The sequence below is a fragment of the Dermacentor albipictus genome, chromosome 1 (assembly GCF_038994185.2).
Source record: "Dermacentor albipictus isolate Rhodes 1998 colony chromosome 1, USDA_Dalb.pri_finalv2, whole genome shotgun sequence".
Lineage (NCBI taxonomy): Eukaryota > Metazoa > Arthropoda > Arachnida > Ixodida > Ixodidae > Dermacentor > Dermacentor albipictus.
In genome coordinates this window covers 310,336,233-310,358,264 of record NC_091821.1, presented here as the reverse complement: position 1 = coordinate 310,358,264, position 22,032 = coordinate 310,336,233, and the positions used below count along the sequence as shown (strand labels likewise).

At 44.7% G+C, this 22,032-nt stretch overlaps 2 protein-coding genes across 12 annotated transcripts in view; one reads left to right on the top strand and one right to left on the bottom strand.

Moving 5' to 3' along the window:
* Positions 1-22,032, bottom strand: part of LOC135907000 (uncharacterized) — a 155,757-nt gene that overhangs the window by 33,366 nt on the left and 100,359 nt on the right. For 4 of the 11 annotated variants that reach the window (XR_011511291.1, XR_010565865.2, XR_010565863.2 and 1 more), the window contains 2 exons: positions 13,946-14,100; positions 11,260-11,399 (listed from right to left, as the gene is read on the bottom strand). The exons of 1 other annotated variant lie outside the window; for it this stretch is intronic. The gene's annotated coding sequence lies outside the window, so the exon portion shown is untranslated. Of the gene's footprint in view, positions 1-11,259; positions 11,400-13,945; positions 14,101-14,912; positions 15,005-22,032 lie in introns of those variants that run through there. 6 more of the 11 variants (XR_011511290.1, XR_010565862.2, XR_011511289.1 and 3 more) reach the window with 3 other exon arrangements.
* The window catches only part of LOC135906999 (sodium-coupled monocarboxylate transporter 1-like), a 32,379-nt gene continuing 19,511 nt past the window's right edge, over positions 9,165-22,032 (top strand). Inside the window, exons 1-8 of the mRNA XM_065438652.2 lie at positions 9,165-10,308; positions 11,052-11,406; positions 12,066-12,131; positions 12,210-12,261; positions 13,059-13,126; positions 13,960-14,114; positions 16,228-16,368; positions 21,378-21,507. Of these exons, the coding sequence (XP_065294724.1) occupies positions 11,059-11,406; positions 12,066-12,131; positions 12,210-12,261; positions 13,059-13,126; positions 13,960-14,114; positions 16,228-16,368; positions 21,378-21,507 (960 nt within the window). The 5' untranslated portion in view covers positions 9,165-10,308; positions 11,052-11,058. The remainder of the gene's footprint in view (positions 10,309-11,051; positions 11,407-12,065; positions 12,132-12,209; positions 12,262-13,058; positions 13,127-13,959; positions 14,115-16,227; positions 16,369-21,377; positions 21,508-22,032) is intronic.

Genomic DNA, 22,032 nt, shown 5'->3' with positions numbered 1-22,032 from the left:
GCTTACTTGGTGCACTTTCCGTTTCTTAGCTGGTAATGTCAGATTGCTTTCAAAGAGCAGAATTTTTTTGTAGCAGTGCTTCTTAACCTTACTTTGTTCACTCCACAACAACGCCGTGCTTTGCACAATCCACATTATGTGCAAGAAATTTCCTGAAAATCATTTTCCTTTCTTTTTCCAGAGTCCTCTGTCGCTAACTCGGTTCTATTAAAGGTATCCTCCAAGACACACCTTCTAACTTACGGAACCGAGGAGGCTGATGTTCTTTGAGAATTTTTCTCGATTTATGGTAACGAGTAGGGCGAGATTGACACATTATTTGGTGTTGCTCTTTTTCCTCGACTAAGAAACATTAGATATGACCGATTCTTCCTTACCCGATCGCTGAAGAGGCTTACTTGATGCACTTTCCGTTTCTTAGCTGGTAATGTCAGATTGCTTTCTGAGAGCAGAAATTTCTTGTAGCAGTGCTTCTGAACCTTACTTTGTTCACTCCACAACAACGCCATGCTTTGCACAATCCACATTATATGCAAGAAATTTCCCTAAAATCGCCTTCCTTTCTTTTTCCAGAGTCCTCTGTCGCTAAGTCGGTTCTATTAAAGGTATCCTCCATGACACGCCTTCTAACTTACGGAACCGAGGAGGCTGATGTTCTTTGTGAAGTATTGTCGATTTATGGTAACGAGTGGGGCGATGTTGACACATTATTCGATGTTGCTCTTCTTCCACGACTAAGAAACATTAACTATGACCGATTCTTCCTTACCCGATCGGTGAAGAGGATTATTTGATGCACTTTCCGTTTCTTAGCTGGTAATGTCAGGTTGCTTTCTGAGAGCATAAATTTCTTGTAGCAGTGCTTCTGAACCTTACTTTGTTCACTCCACAACAACGCCATGCTTTGCACAATCCACATTATATGCAAGAAATTTCCCTAAAATCGCCTTCCTTTCTTTTTCCAGAGTCCTCTGTCGCTAAGTCGGTTCTATTAAAGGTATCCTCCATGACACGCCTTCTAACTTACGGAACCGAGGTGGCTGATGTTCTTTGAGAAGTTTTCTCGATTTATGGTAACGAGTAGGGCGAGATTGACACATTATTTGGTGTTGCTCTTTTTCCTCGACTAAGAAACATTAGAAATGACCGATTCTTCCTTACCCGATCGCTGAAGAGGCTTACTTGATGCACTTTCCGTTTCTTAGCTGGTAATGTCAGATTGCTTTCTGAGAGCAGAAATTTCTTGTAGCAGTGCTTCTGAACCTTACTTTGTTCACTCCACAACAACGCCATGCTTTGCACAATCCACATTATATGCAAGAAATTTCCCTAAAATCGCCTTCCTTTCTTTTTCCAGAGTCCTCTGTCGCTAAGTCGGTTCTATTAAAGGTATCCTCCATGACACGCCTTCTAACTTACGGAACCGAGGAGGCTGATGTTCTTTGTGAAGTATTGTCGATTTATGGTAACGAGTGGGGCGATGTTGACACATTATTCGATGTTGCTCTTCTTCCACGACTAAGAAACATTAACTATGACCGATTCTTCCTTACCCGATCGGTGAAGAGGATTATTTGATGCACTTTCCGTTTCTTAGCTGGTAATGTCAGGTTGCTTTCTGAGAGCATAAATTTCTTGTAGCAGTGCTTCTGAACCTTACTTTGTTCACTCCACAACAACGCCATGCTTTGCACAATCCACATTATATGCAAGAAATTTCCCTAAAATCGCCTTCCTTTCTTTTTCCAGAGTCCTCTGTCGCTAAGTCGGTTCTATTAAAGGTATCCTGCATGACACGCCTTCTAACTTACGGAACCGAGGTGGCTGATGTTCTTTGAGAAGTTTTCTCGATTTATGGTAACGAGTAGGGCGAGATTGACACATTATTTGGTGTTGCTCTTTTTCCTCGACTAAGAAACATTACAAATGACCGATTCTTCCTTACCCGATCGCTGAAGAGGCTTACTTGATGCACTTTCCGTTTCTTAGCTGGTAATGTCAGATTGCTTTGTGAGAGCAAAAATTTCTTGTAGCAGTGCTTCTTAACCTTACTTTATTGACACCACAACAACGCCATGCTTTGCACAATCCACATCATATGCATAAAATTTCCCTAAAGTCATCTTCCTTTCTTTTTCCAGAGTCGCCTGTCGCTAAGTTGGTTCTATTAAAGGTATCCTCCAAGACACGCCTTCTAACTTACGGAACAGAGGAGGCTGATATTTCTTTGAGAAGTATTCTCCATTTATGGTAACGAGTAGGGCGAGGTTGACAAATTATTTGATGTTGCTCTTCTCCCACGACTAAGAAACATTAAATATGACCGATTCTTCCTTACCCGATCGGTGAAGAGGATTATTTGATGCACTTTCCGTTTCTTAGCTGGTAATGTCAGGTTGCTTTCTGAGAGCTTAAATTTCTTGTAGCAGTGCTTCTTAACCTTACTTTGTTCACTCTACAACAACGCCGTGCTTTGCACAATCCACATTATAGGCAAGAAATTTCCCTAAAGTCATCTTCCTTTCTTTTTCCAGAGATCTCTGTCGCTAAGTCGATTCTATTAAAGGTATCCTCCAAGACACGCCTTCTAACTTAGGAAACAGAGAAGGCTGATGTTCTTTGAGAAGTATTCTCGATTTGTGGTAACGAGCAGGGCGAGATTGACACATTATTTGATGTTGCTCTTCTTCTACGACTAAGAAACATTAACTATGACCGACTCTTCGTAAACCGATCGCTGTAGAGGCTTACTTGATGCACTTTCCGTTTTTTTAGCTGGTAATGTCAGGTTGCTTTCTGAGAGCATAAATTTCTTGTAGCAGTGCTTCTTAACCTTACTTTGTTCACTCTACAACAACGTGCTTTGCACAATCCACATTATAGGCAAGATATTTCCCTAAAGTCATCTTCCTTTCTTTTTCCAGAGATCTCTGTCGCTAAGTCGATTCTATTAAAGGTATCCTCCAAGACACGCCTTCTAACTTACGGAACAGAGAAGGCTGATGTTCTTTGAGAAGTATTCTCTATTTATGGTAACGAGTAGGGCGAGGTTGACACATTATTCGATGTTGCTCTTCTTCCACGACTAAGAAACATTAGATATGACCGATTCTTCCTTACCCGATCGCTGAAGAGGCTTACTTGATGCACTTTCCGTTTCTTAGCTGGTAATGTCAGATTGCTTTCTGAGAGCAGAAATTTCTTGTAGCAGTGCTTCTTAACCTTACTTTGTTCACTCTACAACAAGGTGCTTTGCACAATCCACATTATAGGCAAGATATTTCCCTAAAATCATTTTCCTTTCTTTTTCCAGAGTCCTCTGTCGCTAACTCGGTTCTATTAAAGGTATCCTCCAAGACACACCTTCTAACTTACGGAACCGAGGAGGCTGATGTTCTTTGAGAAGTTTTCTCGATTTATGGTAACGAGTAGGGCGAGATTGACACATTATTTGATGTTGCTCTTCTTCCTCGACTAAGAAACATTAGATATGACCGATTCTTCCTTACCCGATCGCTGAAGAGGCTTACTTGATGCACTTTCCGTTTCTTAGCTGGTAATGTCAGATTGCTTTCTGAGAGCAGAAATTTCTTGTAGCAGTGCTTCTGAACCTTACTTTGTTCTCTCCACAACAACGCCATCCTTTGCACAATCCACATTATATGCAAGAAATTTCCCTAACATCGTCTTCCTTTCTTTTTCCAGAGTCCTCTGTCGCTAAGTCGGTTCTATTAAAGGTATCCTCCATGACACGCCTTCTAACTTACGGAACCGAGGAGGCTGATGCTCTTTGTGAAGTATTGTCGATTTATGGTAACGAGTAGGGCGATGTTGACACATTATTCGATGTTGCTCTTCTTCCACGACTAAGAAACATTAAATATGACCGACTCTTCGTAAACCGATCGCTGTAGAGGTTTACTTGATGCACTTTCCGTTTCTTAGCTGGTAATGTCAGGTTGCTTTCTGAGAGCATAAATTTCTTGTAGCAGTGCTTCTTAACCTTACTTTGTTCACTCTACAACAACGCCGTGCTTTGCACAATCCACATTATAGGCAAGAAATTTCCCTAAAGTCATCTTCCTTTCTTTTTCCAGAGTCCTCTGTCGCTAACTCGGTTCTATTAAAGGTATCCTCCAAGACACGCCTTCTAACTTAGGAAACAGAGAAGGCTGATGTTCTTTGAGAAGTATTCTCGATTTATGGTAACGAGTAGGGCGAGGTTGACACATTATTTGATGCTGCTCTTCTTCTACGACTAAGAAACATTAACTATGACCGACTCTTCGTAAACCGATCGCTGTAGAGGCTTACTTGGTGCACTTTCCGTTTCTTAGCTGGTAATGTCAGATTGCTTTCAAAGAGCAGAATTTTTTTGTAGCAGTGCTTCTTAACCTTACTTTGTTCACTCCACAACAACGCCGTGCTTTGCACAATCCACATTATGTGCAAGAAATTTCCTGAAAATCATTTTCCTTTCTTTTTCCAGAGTCCTCTGTCGCTAACTCGGTTCTATTAAAGGTATCCTCCAAGACACACCTTCTAACTTACGGAACCGAGGAGGCTGATGTTCTTTGAGAATTTTTCTCGATTTATGGTAACGAGTAGGGCGAGATTGACACATTATTTGGTGTTGCTCTTTTTCCTCGACTAAGAAACATTAGATATGACCGATTCTTCCTTACCCGATCGCTGAAGAGGCTTACTTGATGCACTTTCCGTTTCTTAGCTGGTAATGTCAGATTGCTTTCTGAGAGCAGAAATTTCTTGTAGCAGTGCTTCTGAACCTTACTTTGTTCACTCCACAACAACGCCATGCTTTGCACAATCCACATTATATGCAAGAAATTTCCCTAAAATCGCCTTCCTTTCTTTTTCCAGAGTCCTCTGTCGCTAAGTCGGTTCTATTAAAGGTATCCTCCATGACACGCCTTCTAACTTACGGAACCGAGGAGGCTGATGTTCTTTGTGAAGTATTGTCGATTTATGGTAACGAGTGGGGCGATGTTGACACATTATTCGATGTTGCTCTTCTTCCACGACTAAGAAACATTAACTATGACCGATTCTTCCTTACCCGATCGGTGAAGAGGATTATTTGATGCACTTTCCGTTTCTTAGCTGGTAATGTCAGGTTGCTTTCTGAGAGCATAAATTTCTTGTAGCAGTGCTTCTGAACCTTACTTTGTTCACTCCACAACAACGCCATGCTTTGCACAATCCACATTATATGCAAGAAATTTCCCTAAAATCGCCTTCCTTTCTTTTTCCAGAGTCCTCTGTCGCTAAGTCGGTTCTATTAAAGGTATCCTCCATGACACGCCTTCTAACTTACGGAACCGAGGTGGCTGATGTTCTTTGAGAAGTTTTCTCGATTTATGGTAACGAGTAGGGCGAGATTGACACATTATTTGGTGTTGCTCTTTTTCCTCGACTAAGAAACATTAGAAATGACCGATTCTTCCTTACCCGATCGCTGAAGAGGCTTACTTGATGCACTTTCCGTTTCTTAGCTGGTAATGTCAGATTGCTTTCTGAGAGCAGAAATTTCTTGTAGCAGTGCTTCTGAACCTTACTTTGTTCACTCCACAACAACGCCATGCTTTGCACAATCCACATTATATGCAAGAAATTTCCCTAAAATCGCCTTCCTTTCTTTTTCCAGAGTCCTCTGTCGCTAAGTCGGTTCTATTAAAGGTATCCTCCATGACACGCCTTCTAACTTACGGAACCGAGGAGGCTGATGTTCTTTGTGAAGTATTGTCGATTTATGGTAACGAGTGGGGCGATGTTGACACATTATTCGATGTTGCTCTTCTTCCACGACTAAGAAACATTAACTATGACCGATTCTTCCTTACCCGATCGGTGAAGAGGATTATTTGATGCACTTTCCGTTTCTTAGCTGGTAATGTCAGGTTGCTTTCTGAGAGCATAAATTTCTTGTAGCAGTGCTTCTGAACCTTACTTTGTTCACTCCACAACAACGCCATGCTTTGCACAATCCACATTATATGCAAGAAATTTCCCTAAAATCGCCTTCCTTTCTTTTTCCAGAGTCCTCTGTCGCTAAGTCGGTTCTATTAAAGGTATCCTGCATGACACGCCTTCTAACTTACGGAACCGAGGTGGCTGATGTTCTTTGAGAAGTTTTCTCGATTTATGGTAACGAGTAGGGCGAGATTGACACATTATTTGGTGTTGCTCTTTTTCCTCGACTAAGAAACATTACAAATGACCGATTCTTCCTTACCCGATCGCTGAAGAGGCTTACTTGATGCACTTTCCGTTTCTTAGCTGGTAATGTCAGATTGCTTTGTGAGAGCAAAAATTTCTTGTAGCAGTGCTTCTTAACCTTACTTTATTGACACCACAACAACGCCATGCTTTGCACAATCCACATCATATGCATAAAATTTCCCTAAAGTCATCTTCCTTTCTTTTTCCAGAGTCGCCTGTCGCTAAGTTGGTTCTATTAAAGGTATCCTCCAAGACACGCCTTCTAACTTACGGAACAGAGGAGGCTGATATTTCTTTGAGAAGTATTCTCCATTTATGGTAACGAGTAGGGCGAGGTTGACAAATTATTTGATGTTGCTCTTCTCCCACGACTAAGAAACATTAAATATGACCGATTCTTCCTTACCCGATCGGTGAAGAGGATTATTTGATGCACTTTCCGTTTCTTAGCTGGTAATGTCAGGTTGCTTTCTGAGAGCTTAAATTTCTTGTAGCAGTGCTTCTTAACCTTACTTTGTTCACTCTACAACAACGCCGTGCTTTGCACAATCCACATTATAGGCAAGAAATTTCCCTAAAGTCATCTTCCTTTCTTTTTCCAGAGATCTCTGTCGCTAAGTCGATTCTATTAAAGGTATCCTCCAAGACACGCCTTCTAACTTAGGAAACAGAGAAGGCTGATGTTCTTTGAGAAGTATTCTCGATTTGTGGTAACGAGCAGGGCGAGATTGACACATTATTTGATGTTGCTCTTCTTCTACGACTAAGAAACATTAACTATGACCGACTCTTCGTAAACCGATCGCTGTAGAGGCTTACTTGATGCACTTTCCGTTTTTTTAGCTGGTAATGTCAGGTTGCTTTCTGAGAGCATAAATTTCTTGTAGCAGTGCTTCTTAACCTTACTTTGTTCACTCTACAACAACGTGCTTTGCACAATCCACATTATAGGCAAGATATTTCCCTAAAGTCATCTTCCTTTCTTTTTCCAGAGATCTCTGTCGCTAAGTCGATTCTATTAAAGGTATCCTCCAAGACACGCCTTCTAACTTACGGAACAGAGAAGGCTGATGTTCTTTGAGAAGTATTCTCTATTTATGGTAACGAGTAGGGCGAGGTTGACACATTATTCGATGTTGCTCTTCTTCCACGACTAAGAAACATTAGATATGACCGATTCTTCCTTACCCGATCGCTGAAGAGGCTTACTTGATGCACTTTCCGTTTCTTAGCTGGTAATGTCAGATTGCTTTCTGAGAGCAGAAATTTCTCTTCGCAGTGCTTCTGAACCTTACTTTGTTCACTCCACAACAACGCCATGCTTTGCACAATCCACATTATATGCAAGAAATTTCCCTAAAATCGTCTTCCTTTCTTTTTCCAGAGTCCTCTGTCGCTAAGTCGGTTCTATTAAAGGTATCCTCCGTGACACGCCTTCTAACTTACGGAACCGAGGAGGCTGATGTTCTTTGTGAAGTATTCTCGATTTATGGTAACGAGTGGGGCGATGTTGACACATTATTCGATGTTGCTCTTCTTCCACGACTAAGAAACATTAAATATGACCGACTCTTCGTAAACCGATCGCTGTAGAGGCTTACTTGATGCACTTTCCGTTTCTTAGCTGGTAATGTCAGTTTGCTTTCTGAGAGCATAAATTTCTTGTAGCAGTGCTTCTTAACCTTACTTTGTTCACTCTGCAACAACGCCGTGCTTTGCACAATCCACATTATAGGCAAGAAATTTCCCTAAAGTCATCTTCCTTTCTTTTTCCAGAGATCTCTGTCGCTAAGTCGATTCTATTAAAGGTATCCTCCAAGATCCTCCTTCATCTTTATGTTCATCTCTCACAACGAATAGTGCAACTAACCTTTTACACACATTTCATTTTCTAGTCTTCCCACATAAATTTAGTCAGATTGCTTTGGGTGCCCGAACATAAGGAATTATTCATGAACGAAATGGCTGACAGTCTCGTGAAATCGACCCTCAATGGCCCTTTACAATCACTACTTCCTACATCAGCTTACCTAATTACTGGTAGATTGAGGAGATATCCAATTACTCAATACTTTTTGAACCCAGTTATAGCTCGTTTTTCAGTATATCAACACCGCCTATTCCCTTCGCACAATTTTTTTTTCACAACAGCGAAACTAAAGTAATCTTAACCCGATTAGATTGTCGAATACCAGCATTAAACTTTTACCGTCTCAGGGCTGGTCTGGCGCCCTCCCCTGCGTACCTAACCTGTGCAGAAGATGAGACCATAGATCATGCTTTTTCTTATTCTGCCGCTGTTTTATGCGAAGCATATTACGAGAGCTCAACCCAGCTCCTCAGGCGCGGCGGTGTTGCCTTGAAACCACGTGACACCGTGACGTCACGACAGAGGAGAAGTGGCTTTGGCTCAACTCTTGCAAGACGGGCTGGGTGGGAATCGAACCAGGGTCTCCGGAGTGTGGGACGGAGACGCTACCACTGAGCCACGAGTACGATGCTTCAAAGCGGTACAAAAGCGCCTCTAGTGAATGCGGTGTTGCCTTAGAAACGAGCTGTTTCTAAGGCGTGCGTCTCTTGCTCAGGCGCACATTTCGTTGCCGCGCCGAACGCTGCTTTGCTCGACGCTCACCGCGTCCAATGCGGGGCGCGTAGTCGCTGCCCTGTAGCCCATTGTCTTACACCCCTTGGCGGGTCGACGGGAACGCTGTCGCGTTCCACTCTTGAAGGCGAAGCAGTAATGCATGAGTTGTTTCTTCGTCTAGCCGAACCAAATATAGCCAAGCATCAGCAGTTCACCAGGCTAAACAGTGGTTCAACAACTAAAATAAAGGCTAGTGTGCTTCGCATCCTGGGCTTAACCTTACCTAAGCCACAGCCATTTTTTTCTTTTCTAAGTAAAAAAAATTTAGAATCGAGGTTTAGCCAACTTGGTTTAAATGTCTCCGTTCTGAATATTTTTTTTTTTCTCTATGAGCCTCCTTTTCAGACTTCTGCAAACAAGCATCTACCTGAGCCCCGCGGCGCTGCACACAATGTACCCCGAACGTTTCCCAAGCTTGGACTGCCCTCTGTGTGGTGATTATGCGGACTTCGAACATGTCCTGTGGGGCTGCGCCTCTGCCGGTCCCCCTTTCACCCAAGAGGAAATATTGAAGCTAATTAGGGCCCAGGATCAGACCTCTCCAATCCTGGCAGTCCAGAGGGCTCGCGAGAGGGCCGTCAGGTTTCACCTGATGTTCCCCGAGTGGGCCTAGCCAGGTGACGTGAAGTTTGCTTACGTCTATAGTGGACCAAATAAAGTTGTTTCGCTCACCCACTCACTCTAGGAGCCTCCTCTCTTGGAAACTAAGACAGGGGCGTTTGCTCAGCTGTGGAGAAATTTATAGTTTTTTCAAGCATACTTTGTTAAGTTCTTCATATGTTACATTTTATTCATTCTATCCCGACAGTTTAACCAATTTCAGTACTACCAGCACTTCTGTAATACCGTGCAAATCTTGGCATTTCGCCCACACGGGTATGCGCTACCACTAGAAGGCAATCCAAACCAAACCAAACAGGAAGGGAGGGCGCGCTCGACCGGTTCGTTGTCAACAATTAGCACAGTTCCTACATTTAACACGACACTGACGATGACAATATTAATTGTAATGACAGGTATAAATAACAAGCATTTTAATGCGACCGCCGCTACAACTCGGCCGACGTAGCGCTGAAGAGGATTTGTAAGTTGCGTGCAGGGCACTGGACTCCGCAAAGCGACGGCGACAGGCGGGTTACGTTGCAGGACAGCCATGAAAACTATGGAGTTTTGTGAACACATGCGAGCAAGGGGTAGCGCGCGCGGCATTTTCGGGAGTTAAGGAAGACGACGAAGGGGCGCTTTGCACGCTTCGCTCGGCTCGTGCGCCTGACTGGTCACCACATCAGAAAACCGCGCCGCTGCCCTGCTGCACAGTCGTAGCTCCTGTAGACTGCAGCAGCTCTCTCCTCGCTAGCGTTCCTTGACAAAGTTCTGTACGGACGCCGCTTCAGATTTGCAGAGTACCTGAGCGACACAACCACGTACGTGCAGCGCGTTTTTCTATCGCCTTTTGCGTATATTTATATTCTTCATAGACATAATATGCAAATTTAGATAAGTAGATTAGTTCGGTTTGACGGCTACCAAATGTATTGCGAATGCTTATATCGAATGGCTGGACTACAAACAGATGCAGAGGCCTTTCGCTTGAGGTGCTCAAGTACACAACCAGCTGTGACCATGCTGTTATTTCGTATGCCGCGCAATGTACGACGTTTGCTACATTGATGCACGGGGACTACGATTAGCGACAAGAGCATATTAATGTAAAGAAGGTTCTTATTGCCGTATCGCCCTTACACACATTCCCTCTACGTTTATGCGTAGAAATGCTGAAGTCCGTCCAGTCCTTTGAAGTACTTGTAGTGTAGCAGACGGTATTAAGTACACTGTCACATCTCTAGTCTCGACTCTGCCACTTCAGATTCCACTAGAAGCTCGAGTCATCACCTGAATCGCAGTCACTTAGCACAACGGGTGCACATGTCGAAAGGAGGAACAATCCCAGAGGCACTGCTCGACTGGCGTCTTTACCATTGGAAACGAATGCCTTTCGTGTGTGTTATTCGCGAAAATGCTATTTCATTTCTAATAACAGTTTCTGTCATAGATTTTTTTTTACCTTCCTATTAATCTTCTGCGTCCATACCCTAGATTTGCGTGCGCTAAACTGAATACCATCGGGCGGTCGACTGAACTTCCTGCCTCACGCAACACGCTGCAGCCTCGGGATGACGTCATCGCTGGTGAGCCGATTCACGATCTGGGACTACCTGGTATTCTGCGCCATGCTCGCGGTGTCGACGGCCATCGGCGTCTACTACGCGTTCTTCGGCACCAAGAAGGTGTCCACCGACGAGTTCCTGATGGGCGGCCGCCAGCTGAGCGCGTTTCCCGTGGCGCTCTCCATCCTGGCCAGCTTCATGTCGGCCATCACGCTGCTCGGCACGGCCTCCGAGATGTACCTGGCGGGCACCCAGTACGTCGTCATCTGCGTCTCCTACTGCTTCGTCATTCCCGCCACGGCCTACTTCTACATGCCCATCTTCCACCACTTGCAGCTGACCAGTGCCTACGAGGTGAGCACACGTTGCCCGGCTATAGTCGGGCAGTGCCTCGAACGTTTCACACACTCAACCTTCACACACAAGGCCGAGTTGTGCTCGTCCTTTAGCACTTTGCAACACTACTACTAAGCACGATTGTTATTTGTCAAGGCAACATGCAATTTCCTTCACTTTGCTTCCCAGAAAAGAAACACGATGCTCAGCTGATTTCATCGTATAAATCGAAATGGGAATACTCTTGATTATCTGGCGGGTGCATACCCGTGCTGCGCTGAAGCGCGACAAACAGTGCGTTGAAGGCCTTAATATCTCCCTTTTCCTTCTCTCCCGCGTCAAACTGCATCATAAGCACTTACAAATGGCGTCATTTACAGATGCATGTTTTTGCTGGCTCGGTGATCAACTGCTGTTAACTCTGCTTTTAACCGGTGCTCTTAACCGGCTATTTCCACGCAAAAAAGCGTAGAGGTAAACATTAAGAGGATCTTCAATCTTACTCGAAAAGAGCCAGATGTTACTCAAGATTGTAAAGCATATCTAAACAGTTTAACAAGATTACGCTATTTCGCCAGCCTAATAGCAGTCGTCAAAAGTAAACGTTAATATCAATTATTTCAGAACGCGTGTGATTCGTGAAACCTTTACGTCCTTCTTCCCTTTATCTGATGCAGTATCTCGAAATACGCTTCAACAAAGTGATACGATCCATGGGAAGTGTAACATTCTCGCTTCAAATGGTAAGTACTCACATTGTCGCATTCCTTAAATGGTGAATCGCATGCATTAAATCCATGCTTTCGTCTTAATCTTTTCAGTTAATTTATATGTCAATCGTGTTGTACGCGCCCGCCCTGGCACTCTCTCAAGGCAAGTTCAAGAATTCTTCTCTGTTATACTTGATTGCCTAGTTTGCTGATTTCATTAACAATAATGACAACACGTTCGTGCAGAAGTGCTACCACATACGAACGCCATTCCCATCAGCAGTGGCAACAGTATGTAATGAAGGGTACTGTTGATGACGAAGAAAATAAGTGCTTACATTGGCGGCACAAACTCAGTGACGCGCTTTTGTTGCAGGTATATATACCGGTACATATGGGTTTAGTTGAAACTGCTTTAAACTCATGTTTGGTGCAGCTATCGTTGCAAGTTATGATTGGGCATCTGTTGCCTTTCTCGTACTGCTTTTTGCAAGAAAGTTACACCACGTCCCATGATAAGCAGATGCGTTGACTGAATGCGAAAGCCTGCCATATCGCCGAAAGACCTAGCATAACAATGATGCACGTCATAAAATGATATCCGCCGTTGCTTTAAAGAAAGTCGAGTCACTGCCTTACCTACCGTTGCGCGTAGTGGTTCTATAGCACATCGTTGTTACAGATGTCGCCGAGTTCACATATATGCTGGTATGCCTGTCCACTCCGGCAAAGTAGGTACTTGAATGGATGCGCCGCGTCAACATACAAAGGAGAATCATACTGCATGGCTGTAGCCAGTGTCTAAGTGGGATGCGGAATGCGAAATGTTTCAGACAAGCACGGTACGCAGATCATACTCCTTTTATGTGCTTTTTTTAATTAATAAAACCAGGAGCTAGCTAACGACCACCGCTGACAACTCACGACTTACTGTGGCTACCTGTCTGCTATACTGCGCAGTGACCGGCATTTCCACCTGGACATCGGTTCTGTCTCTAGGATTTGTTTGCACTTTCTACACGAGCATCGTGAGTAAAAGGACTTATGCCATTTACGTGGCACTATCAATTACGAGGAGGGTGCGTGGGTTGGTACCAAACTTGGGCAGCCGGCCTGATGTCATTAGGGCCTTTTTTCACAGCCTTGCATATTTAACATGACCGTGTGCACATTTCACGTGTCAGCGAACCCAATTTGCAGCTTCGAGATTTACATGAGTCGTGAGCATGTAAATCAAGTCACGTACGTATTGCGTAGTACCTCGTGCATCGTAGTTACCCGCGTCTAAATTGGTTACTGCCTGCTGTATTCGCAGATGAGTAAAGAATTGTCGCAATATAAAGCTTTTTTTTTTTACTGTACTGCCCGTGATCAATGGCAAGAAATTACAATTACTTATGCGAATGTTCTCACATGTGCGCGTCCTAATTACTCGTATTCTCCGTATTCTCCAGAATGCTATTTGGCCCTCTAGCAGAACGTAAAAAAAATGCTAAATAATGATTTTATTTTTTTTTTTCAAACACCAACTGTTTCTTTTTTTTTTCGAATTTAGAGCACGACAGTGAAAGACCATTTTGCAAAACTCAATACCGGTAGCCTCTGCTCGTACTTCAGCGGAACAGTTTATTTTATCTTTTTTTTTTCAAGTTCATCTCTGTAAGCCGGCACTGAGTCGTGAAACTTCAGAGATATTTCTTTATTTTCCTAGCCGCGCAATCGAACTCAACTCGACCCTTTAGATCGTGTTGTAGCTTAGTGCCACCATGTTTAGCGTTGTTCGAGGTGATTTTTGTCGTCTTCACTTTATTTATAGTATAATGAATGTTATTCCAGTGTTTCCTTACCAATACTCTTTCAGGGTGGCATGAAGGCTGTCGTGTGGACGGACGTCTTCCAAATTGGGCTAATGTTCGGATCCATGATCACGGTCGTCATTCGAGGGACTATCGACCTCGGTGGACTCGGATACGTCTTTGACAGGGCGTCCGAAGGTGGACGTCTGGAATTGTTCAAGTGAGAAATGTTCAGCACTGTGCGTTACATACTAATACTGGCAAGCATACGTTGCTGTGTAAAAATGCAATGTGTGAGCAGTAATGCTCGTTACGTCTTGGAAGCTCGTCGCTTAACCCCACGCACCTATCGATGTGTGAATAGGGCGGCGTGCTTCTATGGAAACTAGAACGATGCTAAACGGCAACCTACTTAGAGAGACGAAATGCCGATTGTTTATCTTTTCCACAGACACCCTCAGTGTGACGAGAGTCGCGATTCATGATAGCTAATGCACGAAGCTTTAGTCTAGCTGTCCGACTGTATTTGTTATAGAAATAATCTGTAACGCTTTTATTTGATTTCTTAAATGTTCTTGCAACTTCTCGGTCGCAGTAAATATCATAACCATTACACTGAGCTTTATTACAATCTCGCAGGGAAAACAGGCTCAATCCACTAGAGCCAGCACTAACGATTGTATAACATTAAATAAGTATCTTTAAGCTTGCTTTATAAGGTTTGTTTATGAACTAGTCAGAGATATCCGCATGAATATTATATGAAACGCTGACCATTGAATTAAAAGCCTTGCAACTTGCTATGAGCAAAACAGAATAACAATATATCTAACAACACTGTCTGTGCAGCCATGGCCGTTAACCCTAAATCAATGAGCGCTCGCGTAGCCGACATGAGGAGTGAAGGGAGCACTGGCTGGCTTTGTAAATTTGGAAGCACGTTTACCAGCACCAGAGGGCGAGCCATGTGAAAGCAGAGCGCAAGACAAAGCTAAACTAGACACTCGGATAAACACACCGAGCACAAACGATGATAGGCTCCGCAAGTGCGTACTGCTCTTGTCGCTCCGCCAATGAATGGTAGACACGTTCAGCGGCACGCCAGCATCACTGGAAAGGATACACGTGCAACTTAGGTGAAAAAATTCCGAGGACATCTAAGCACTTCTTACGAGTTCTGTATACGAAAGCATTAAGAGGAAGCTTTAGCTCGGGGGCTCCTACGTAAATTCAAAGGAAAGAAAAAGTAATTTTTCTCGGTAACCGCCGTACCAAATTTGATGAACGATCTTGTAGTTAAAGAAAGAACTAACATATAGTGGCTGTTGGCAGCGAATTTCCAAATTAGGCCGTGAATATTTTAATAAAGATTGTTAGAATCACAAATTTTAAAAAACGATACTATCAAGTTTACAACTGTGTAACTCATCAATGAAAAATGATATCATAATTCTGTATATTGCTTCTAAACATAAATCCAAAGCGGACAAAATCGCTTCATTATACATGGCTCTCAAATATACCACTTATATGTAAGTAGGGTTTTTGCAAAACCTTGTTAAGAGCGTAACCAATTCATGTAGATCTAATTTGTTTGCTTTATATGCTCTAACGAATGCATTTTACAGAACTGCGCCATCTGTTTTTGGTGCAGACTTAACCATGTGAAAACCTTGTGATTCTATTTTTTTTTCGAACTTACCAACTTTTAGAAAAGCTTTTTTTCAAAATTTCACGCCCTAAATCGAAATTTTGCTTCCACAGGCATTACAATTTAACTTCCTCTCTCAAGTTCAACAAATGTAATTCAGATCGGCCCACTGGTTATTTCAGAAAAGCGTTTCTGCGTTTTACGTGTATGTGAATAGGCGGCATCGGAGTTGGGCCGGAGTTAAGGCTTCCTCGGCGCTGAGCGGTTCTTAGAGTTTTTCGCTGCGAGTAATGATACATAGCGATACGGGTTGCCCGAGCCAGCAGCAAGCATCAGCTGCTGTGTAAGAGGAGAGGGCATCGCCGTGACGCCACGTCATCCTCACCCCCGCTCTCGGCGCGCGCGCTCCTCGACGGAGCAGAGCCGACGCCTCGTGCCCGACCGCGGCAGCGCGTGTCCCCTTTCAGCCGCTCTCCTCCTTCGAGGCGCATCTCGTGACGTGGCGTCGCAGCCAACGGCAATGCGAGTTTAGTTGCCGTTTCGCTGCTACACATGACAGACGCTGGCTTTTTCACTCAATGGCCCATTTGACGCGTTCGAATAAAAAAAAGCGTGCTACCGAGTGTCCCTGGGTGGCACACGAGAGCGGCCCCCGTGCGCTTTATGTACACCCACCCTGCAGCTTGAACCCCAGCCCGACCGAGCGGCACACGGTGTTCGGCATGACCATCGGCACTTTCTTCACCTGGATGTCGGTGTACGGCGTGAGCCAGGCCATGGTGCAGCGCTACCTCACCATACCCACAATCCAGGGCGCACGCAAGTGAGATGCCATCTTCCCCGATCTGTTTTTTTGTTTTTTGTTTTTTAGAGCGCAGCTTTTATTAGACGCCCGTTCCTGCGGCGAGCGTCGGCGTTCCCAGTGCAACCGAGCGAACGAGCACGGCGAAAGATGAGAGCCAACACGGCGCGCAGCGGGGTAGAAAAAAGCGGCGATAGGGAAGAGACGCAAGAAGGAAAACGGAGAGGAGGGTGCAGCGGAACCCTGAGGCGGAAAGTGGAGGAGGGTATGGCGAAAGCGTGAGGAGAAAAGCATAGCGCGGCGACAGTGGCTACGAGATGGCGCCAGAGTAGCGCGCGTCCTCTGGAAGGTTTGTGGAAGCACCAGATCGAGTTGGAATGAAACATCCGCGCTAAGCATTCGCAAAGCTTTGTCCGCATTGTCAGATATCACCGAAATGTCGCTAGCGACCAAGCATTGTAAATAACTGCTGCTTCGGCGTTCAGACTAAATACCACGAAGAAGCAAGTGCTCACAGCGGTGTGGACCTAGCGGTGCCCAGAAAGCACCAAGGAACTGGTGCACACTCAGATTAGATGCGATCGAGCATTGTCCTACGCACGGTCCCGATGTCACTCTGCCACTCAAGCGCTGATGTGTAAAGTGTAAAGAAATGGGACGATAATACATACGTCAGCTGCTTGGTCGATTCTGACTGCCAGCATATTGTACGAGATGTAACTCTCGTAACCAAACCAACAAACAAACAAAAAAGCTTAACGTTCAACGATGTCGTTTTAGTTTAAGCGAGAAGGAAGGCGTTTCTACAACTGTCAATTATAAAGGTGACGATACGAATGACCTGCGAAGGAATTCCGTAAACGTTTCAACATCACCAGAAGACAAAATACCAGCTGTCAGTCAAAATAGCTGGCCCACGAGTGAGCGAAACGACGTTCTGGCGCAATATGTTTATGGAGTATCCCCACATGCGAATTTACGCCAAGCTACGCGCATGCAGCAAGCAGGAAACGCTTAATATTTTCTTGCATTGTCGGGACATGCCCCCTGTTTATAAAGCTACCCTTCCAGTCGTTGTTTTGCCACCGCAGTTATCGGTGTCCGGTTGTAAATATAAAAATCAAAAAGCTCGTGTGCAGCTTTTAATAAGCAAATTCCTGTACCGAGGAATATTGAGTTGCAGCGTGTTGGTTTTATTTTGTCTACATGCAGGCCTGTATACTAACGCGTTGAAGGAACCATCATTGCGAGATTAACTGTTGAAATTTCTCACGGAGACATCTCATTTTTCGCATCGTCATGATTCATTCACATTCCAGAGGAAGGCATCGTATATTTAATAATTATAAATAATATAATTAATTTTGCAAATACGGCGCGAAGGGTAACGCCGTCACCACTGTTATCTTCGTCGGAAAGACTTGCCTGATCTAACGTCAGTGCTTGGAAGGATGCCTGAGCTGTTGAAATTGCTGCATTACATGTACAATAAATATTTAGCAAGAGTTGCCTCACAGTTTTATTTGCCTCATATTGCTCTGAATTTAGGTTGAATAAATGGACGCAGACCAGGCTATAATCTAAAGCACTAATCCTCAGACTTCTAAGAGGACGTAGGTGTTGGGATATATAACTATGATGTCACTCAGTGCGTTCTATGAACAAAAGATTCGCACCATTTTAGAACACCAATATCATTTAGAATTGTTGTTGATGTTTCACTGGTTGTCGAAGCTGTCCTATCAGTCATTGGGAAATCGCTCGCTTGCTGCTCACCTCTGCAAGTTTTCGCAGGTTGCAGCAGTTCTTGTCATGGCTCGGTATAGTCCTGGCTTTCACGATAAGCGGCGTAGTGTATCTGAGATATCACACTGAGCCGTGAAATCTAGAAAATGTTTAAAATCCCTCAAGGGTAAAAATCGTAACCAATTTCTCAGTAAAAAAGAACTGACCCAAGCTACTCTGGAAGGTCGGCAACTTCGACATATTCGAACTACAGGAAGCAGTCCTTAACGTTTATTTACTGTGCAGGTAATTTTGCAATGCCAGCCAACAACTTGTCTTCGAATTCATCGTCTGTTACATGAAATCTCGCTGCACTTTCTATTTGATGGGCTCGAAGATTAACCAAAATATATATAGTAAAACAGTTTCAGTTAAAAATTACTAGTCTCGGCCAATATTTTTTACAAGAAAAAAATAAAAATGCAGTTACTCTCTCGAACTAGATTTAGCACAGAAATAGCAAGCGCAGGCGTAAGCAATAACTGGTATTCGTGCGTACTATACTTCCTCTCCTCCTTTTCTTTCTTTTTGCAACGAAGATTTGTGACAAATACAGGGCCAGGCGACAACTTATACGTAGCCACCTTTGGTATTTGTTGCACGCATCAGAATTTTCAGAATTGATCGTAGTATAGAGATCACCACACGTTATAGTTGCTCAACCTAGCGAAGACAACATTGAAGAGTGAGAGAAAAAAGACAGTACGCTAACGCGTGACCAACTAGCCCGGGGAAAACGAGTTGACGAGTGCAATATGAGAAAGAATTACGTCCAAGTGTCTTCGCAAAGTCCTAACTGGAAACAAGTATAATTTTAACAAGCTTGGCGCCACAGCGTAAATATGCATCAAGACCGGCCTATATAACTAAGATGGCTAGATGTACGCGTAGGCGTGCTACTAAAGATAATAGTTTATTTCTTGAAATATCGAAACGATATTCCGCTGGTAAATGTGACTGCTTCTTCCCACAGTGCGAATACAACAGGTACGCTGACTACGGTGTAACTGCAAAACCGTATACATGACGGCGGTTCATGCCTACGCCTTCTCACTATATAGTATGCAGTAATTTCGCGTCTTTAGTGTTGTCTCTTTGATGCACCCGAGTACTGAAGGACCGAAGAAATGACCGTACCTGCCGACAGAACAGATATTCATCAATAGTACGTCTTGTTAACAGTGCTCAGGAGGGACGGCTGCTCGCCATAATTACCCGACCTCGTGATTAGCTCCAAGCCAATATTATTTTTATTAAAAATTTTTGCCCCTACATGTTTTTTACATATGCCAGTAAGTTTAAAATCACATATACCTCTTTCATAATACCGTAGCCAAATACGAAGTACAATGTCTCAGTATTTCAGAGAAATGCTTCGAAAGAAACGCCATCACACGAGCCATCCAGACCAGTTGCGCTATTGACGTCGCAGGTTTCCTGCTGCAAGACATTTTACAGCACAGTGCTCCTCGCCAGCTCCTCACTGACAGGGGCCGCGACTTTTTGTCGAGGGTTATCGACGATCTACTTCGCTCCACGAAGCATAAGTTGACAGCATACCACCTTCAAACGAACGACCTCAATGAACGCCTGAACCGAACGCTTGCAGATACGCTATGTCTCCTCAGATCATCGTGACTGGGATGCCTCCTTCCCATTTGTGACGTTCGCGTACAGCTCGTCCCGTCACGACACTGTTTTCTACACCTTCTTCTATCTTGTTCTCGTACGTCACCCCACAATGTTATTCGACACGCTCCTGCTCTCGAGTCCCCGTCTGAGCACGCTCGCGACGCCATAGCGACAGCCGCCAAGCCTCTAGATGACCCACCGTCGCCTTTATGAGTCGCAGACAAGACCAGAAGTCTCATTATGAGAACTGTCATCGCGATATCCACTTGTCTGTAGGCGACCTCCTCTTCCTTGGGACTCCTTCATGGCGTGTGGGCCTACCGGAAAATCTGCTCTCCCGGTACTCTGGCCGTTACCGCGTCGTCCGACAACTCAGTGATGTCACTTATCAAATAGTTCCAACCGATGCTTCCCCGTCGTCCACGTCATCTGATGTCGTCCACGCGTATCGCCTCAAACCATAACACGCGGCCGCCACCTAGCAGTCGCCGGGTTGGCGCTTTCGCCGCCGGGGGGCTATGTCGCAGTGTCACGAAAGCGACAAAGACGACGATCATAAACAAGACAAAGAGACGACGTAGTGGGGCTAGCATAACGTTCCGCCATACTGATTGTACCGGCCATTTTTCCTCAATAGTAAACACGGTCCCATTTAACCTTATCTCTGCCCGTTTCAACATTTAGCTACATTAAAGAGCAGAATGGCTGGAAGCATTGTAATATCACGTTATATGACAGGCCTACCAGCGCAAAAGCCTTAAACGGCAGCCTTGACAAAAAAAAATACATTTAAATATCCCCATTTCAACGCACAAATTCACATTTGTCCCAACATACAGTAGCTTCCGCGTGTTTTCGGAATTCTGCATCTACCTTATAATTACATAATCATCTCGATGGTTACGAGAAAAACCGTCCGTCCGCCACTCCGTCCGTCCGTCACGTTAGACGATCGCTCCCAAGATGGAGCCCTAGCAGCGAGCGACTTAACCTTCGTGCTGCCTGTCGCTTCAACGCGAACGAAGCGGCGAGAACACAGCGCTCACGAAGTTCTCGGCACACGCCGCATGTCCACCTTGTCCCTTTCGCAGGTCGCTTTCAATATATATGGGCCGGCGCGTCTCCAACGCAAACCGGGGGAAGCACAGCGTACGGAGCTATCAGCAGTCAGCGCTTTCCGTCCTCATCGCAGATCGCTTCGAAGGTCCGCGCGGCCGTGTCATACGCAGCCACAATCACGGTTCACAATGGTTCGACGCGGATGGATAAAGCGATAAAGAGCGATAACGGCTTATGTAATGATCGGAACGACATCAGCGCACTTGGCGCCACCACCTGCAGCACTTTGCTTGCGTCATCGATGCACCTTGCGCTGCCGTCCACAGCAGTTCGTGTCGCCGCAGCGCTTTCATTTGTACTGGCGGGATCAAGTTTCGTAACATTGATAATGACACTGGGCTGTGTGGAGATGAACAAGTGGCACAGTGCTTACGCATACTTAGACAACTTGGTTTCTACGCGAATTTCTTTCACACGTTCTTGTAGCCTATTATTAGTTGTCACTTCGGAAGGGATTACGTGATCTATGGCTTCGTACAATCGCATTAACGCAGGGCTGTCTGGATCAACCTTCCGGGCCTGTCGTTCTTGATGCTCATCTGTGCCATGGCGGGCCTGGTCATGTACGCTCGCTACCACGACTGCGACCCAATCATGACCAAGAAAGTTAGCGCGCCAGACCAGGTGTGCGCGCCCGGAAATAACACCGCGAATAGGTGGCGGCGGCAGTGAAGGCTCATAAGCGTTCTACGTTGTGGGTGCAGCCTGCTGCATCCCGTGCACTGGCATCGAATCGCTTGACTCCGTGCGATGCCGCACGGCTGGCCACACAACAACGTACACAGAGCAAAAACAATTTCACAGGAAACGCGCTCCTGTAGGCTTGTCCGCTTATTATGTCAGCCGAGCTTTTGTTAGTGTGCGCCAAAACACTGCAGACGTTTTTCTTACGCAGTCGCCGTCGAGCTGCTACAAAACTTCCTGTTCCTTAGTGCGATGATTTACTTTGCGTAAGTATTGATCGAATAAGCGATGGTATGACATGCTGTGAACTTAGTAAAGATGCTTTGTGTAACCACGCACATGTTATATGAGACAGGCAGCACTGAACAACAGATATTTAGAAGCAGTCAGAGCAGGCTCGAGGACTTTTTCCCAGGATTATACTGATATACCGCTAAACTAAAACTAAAGTAATGTTTAACAGTC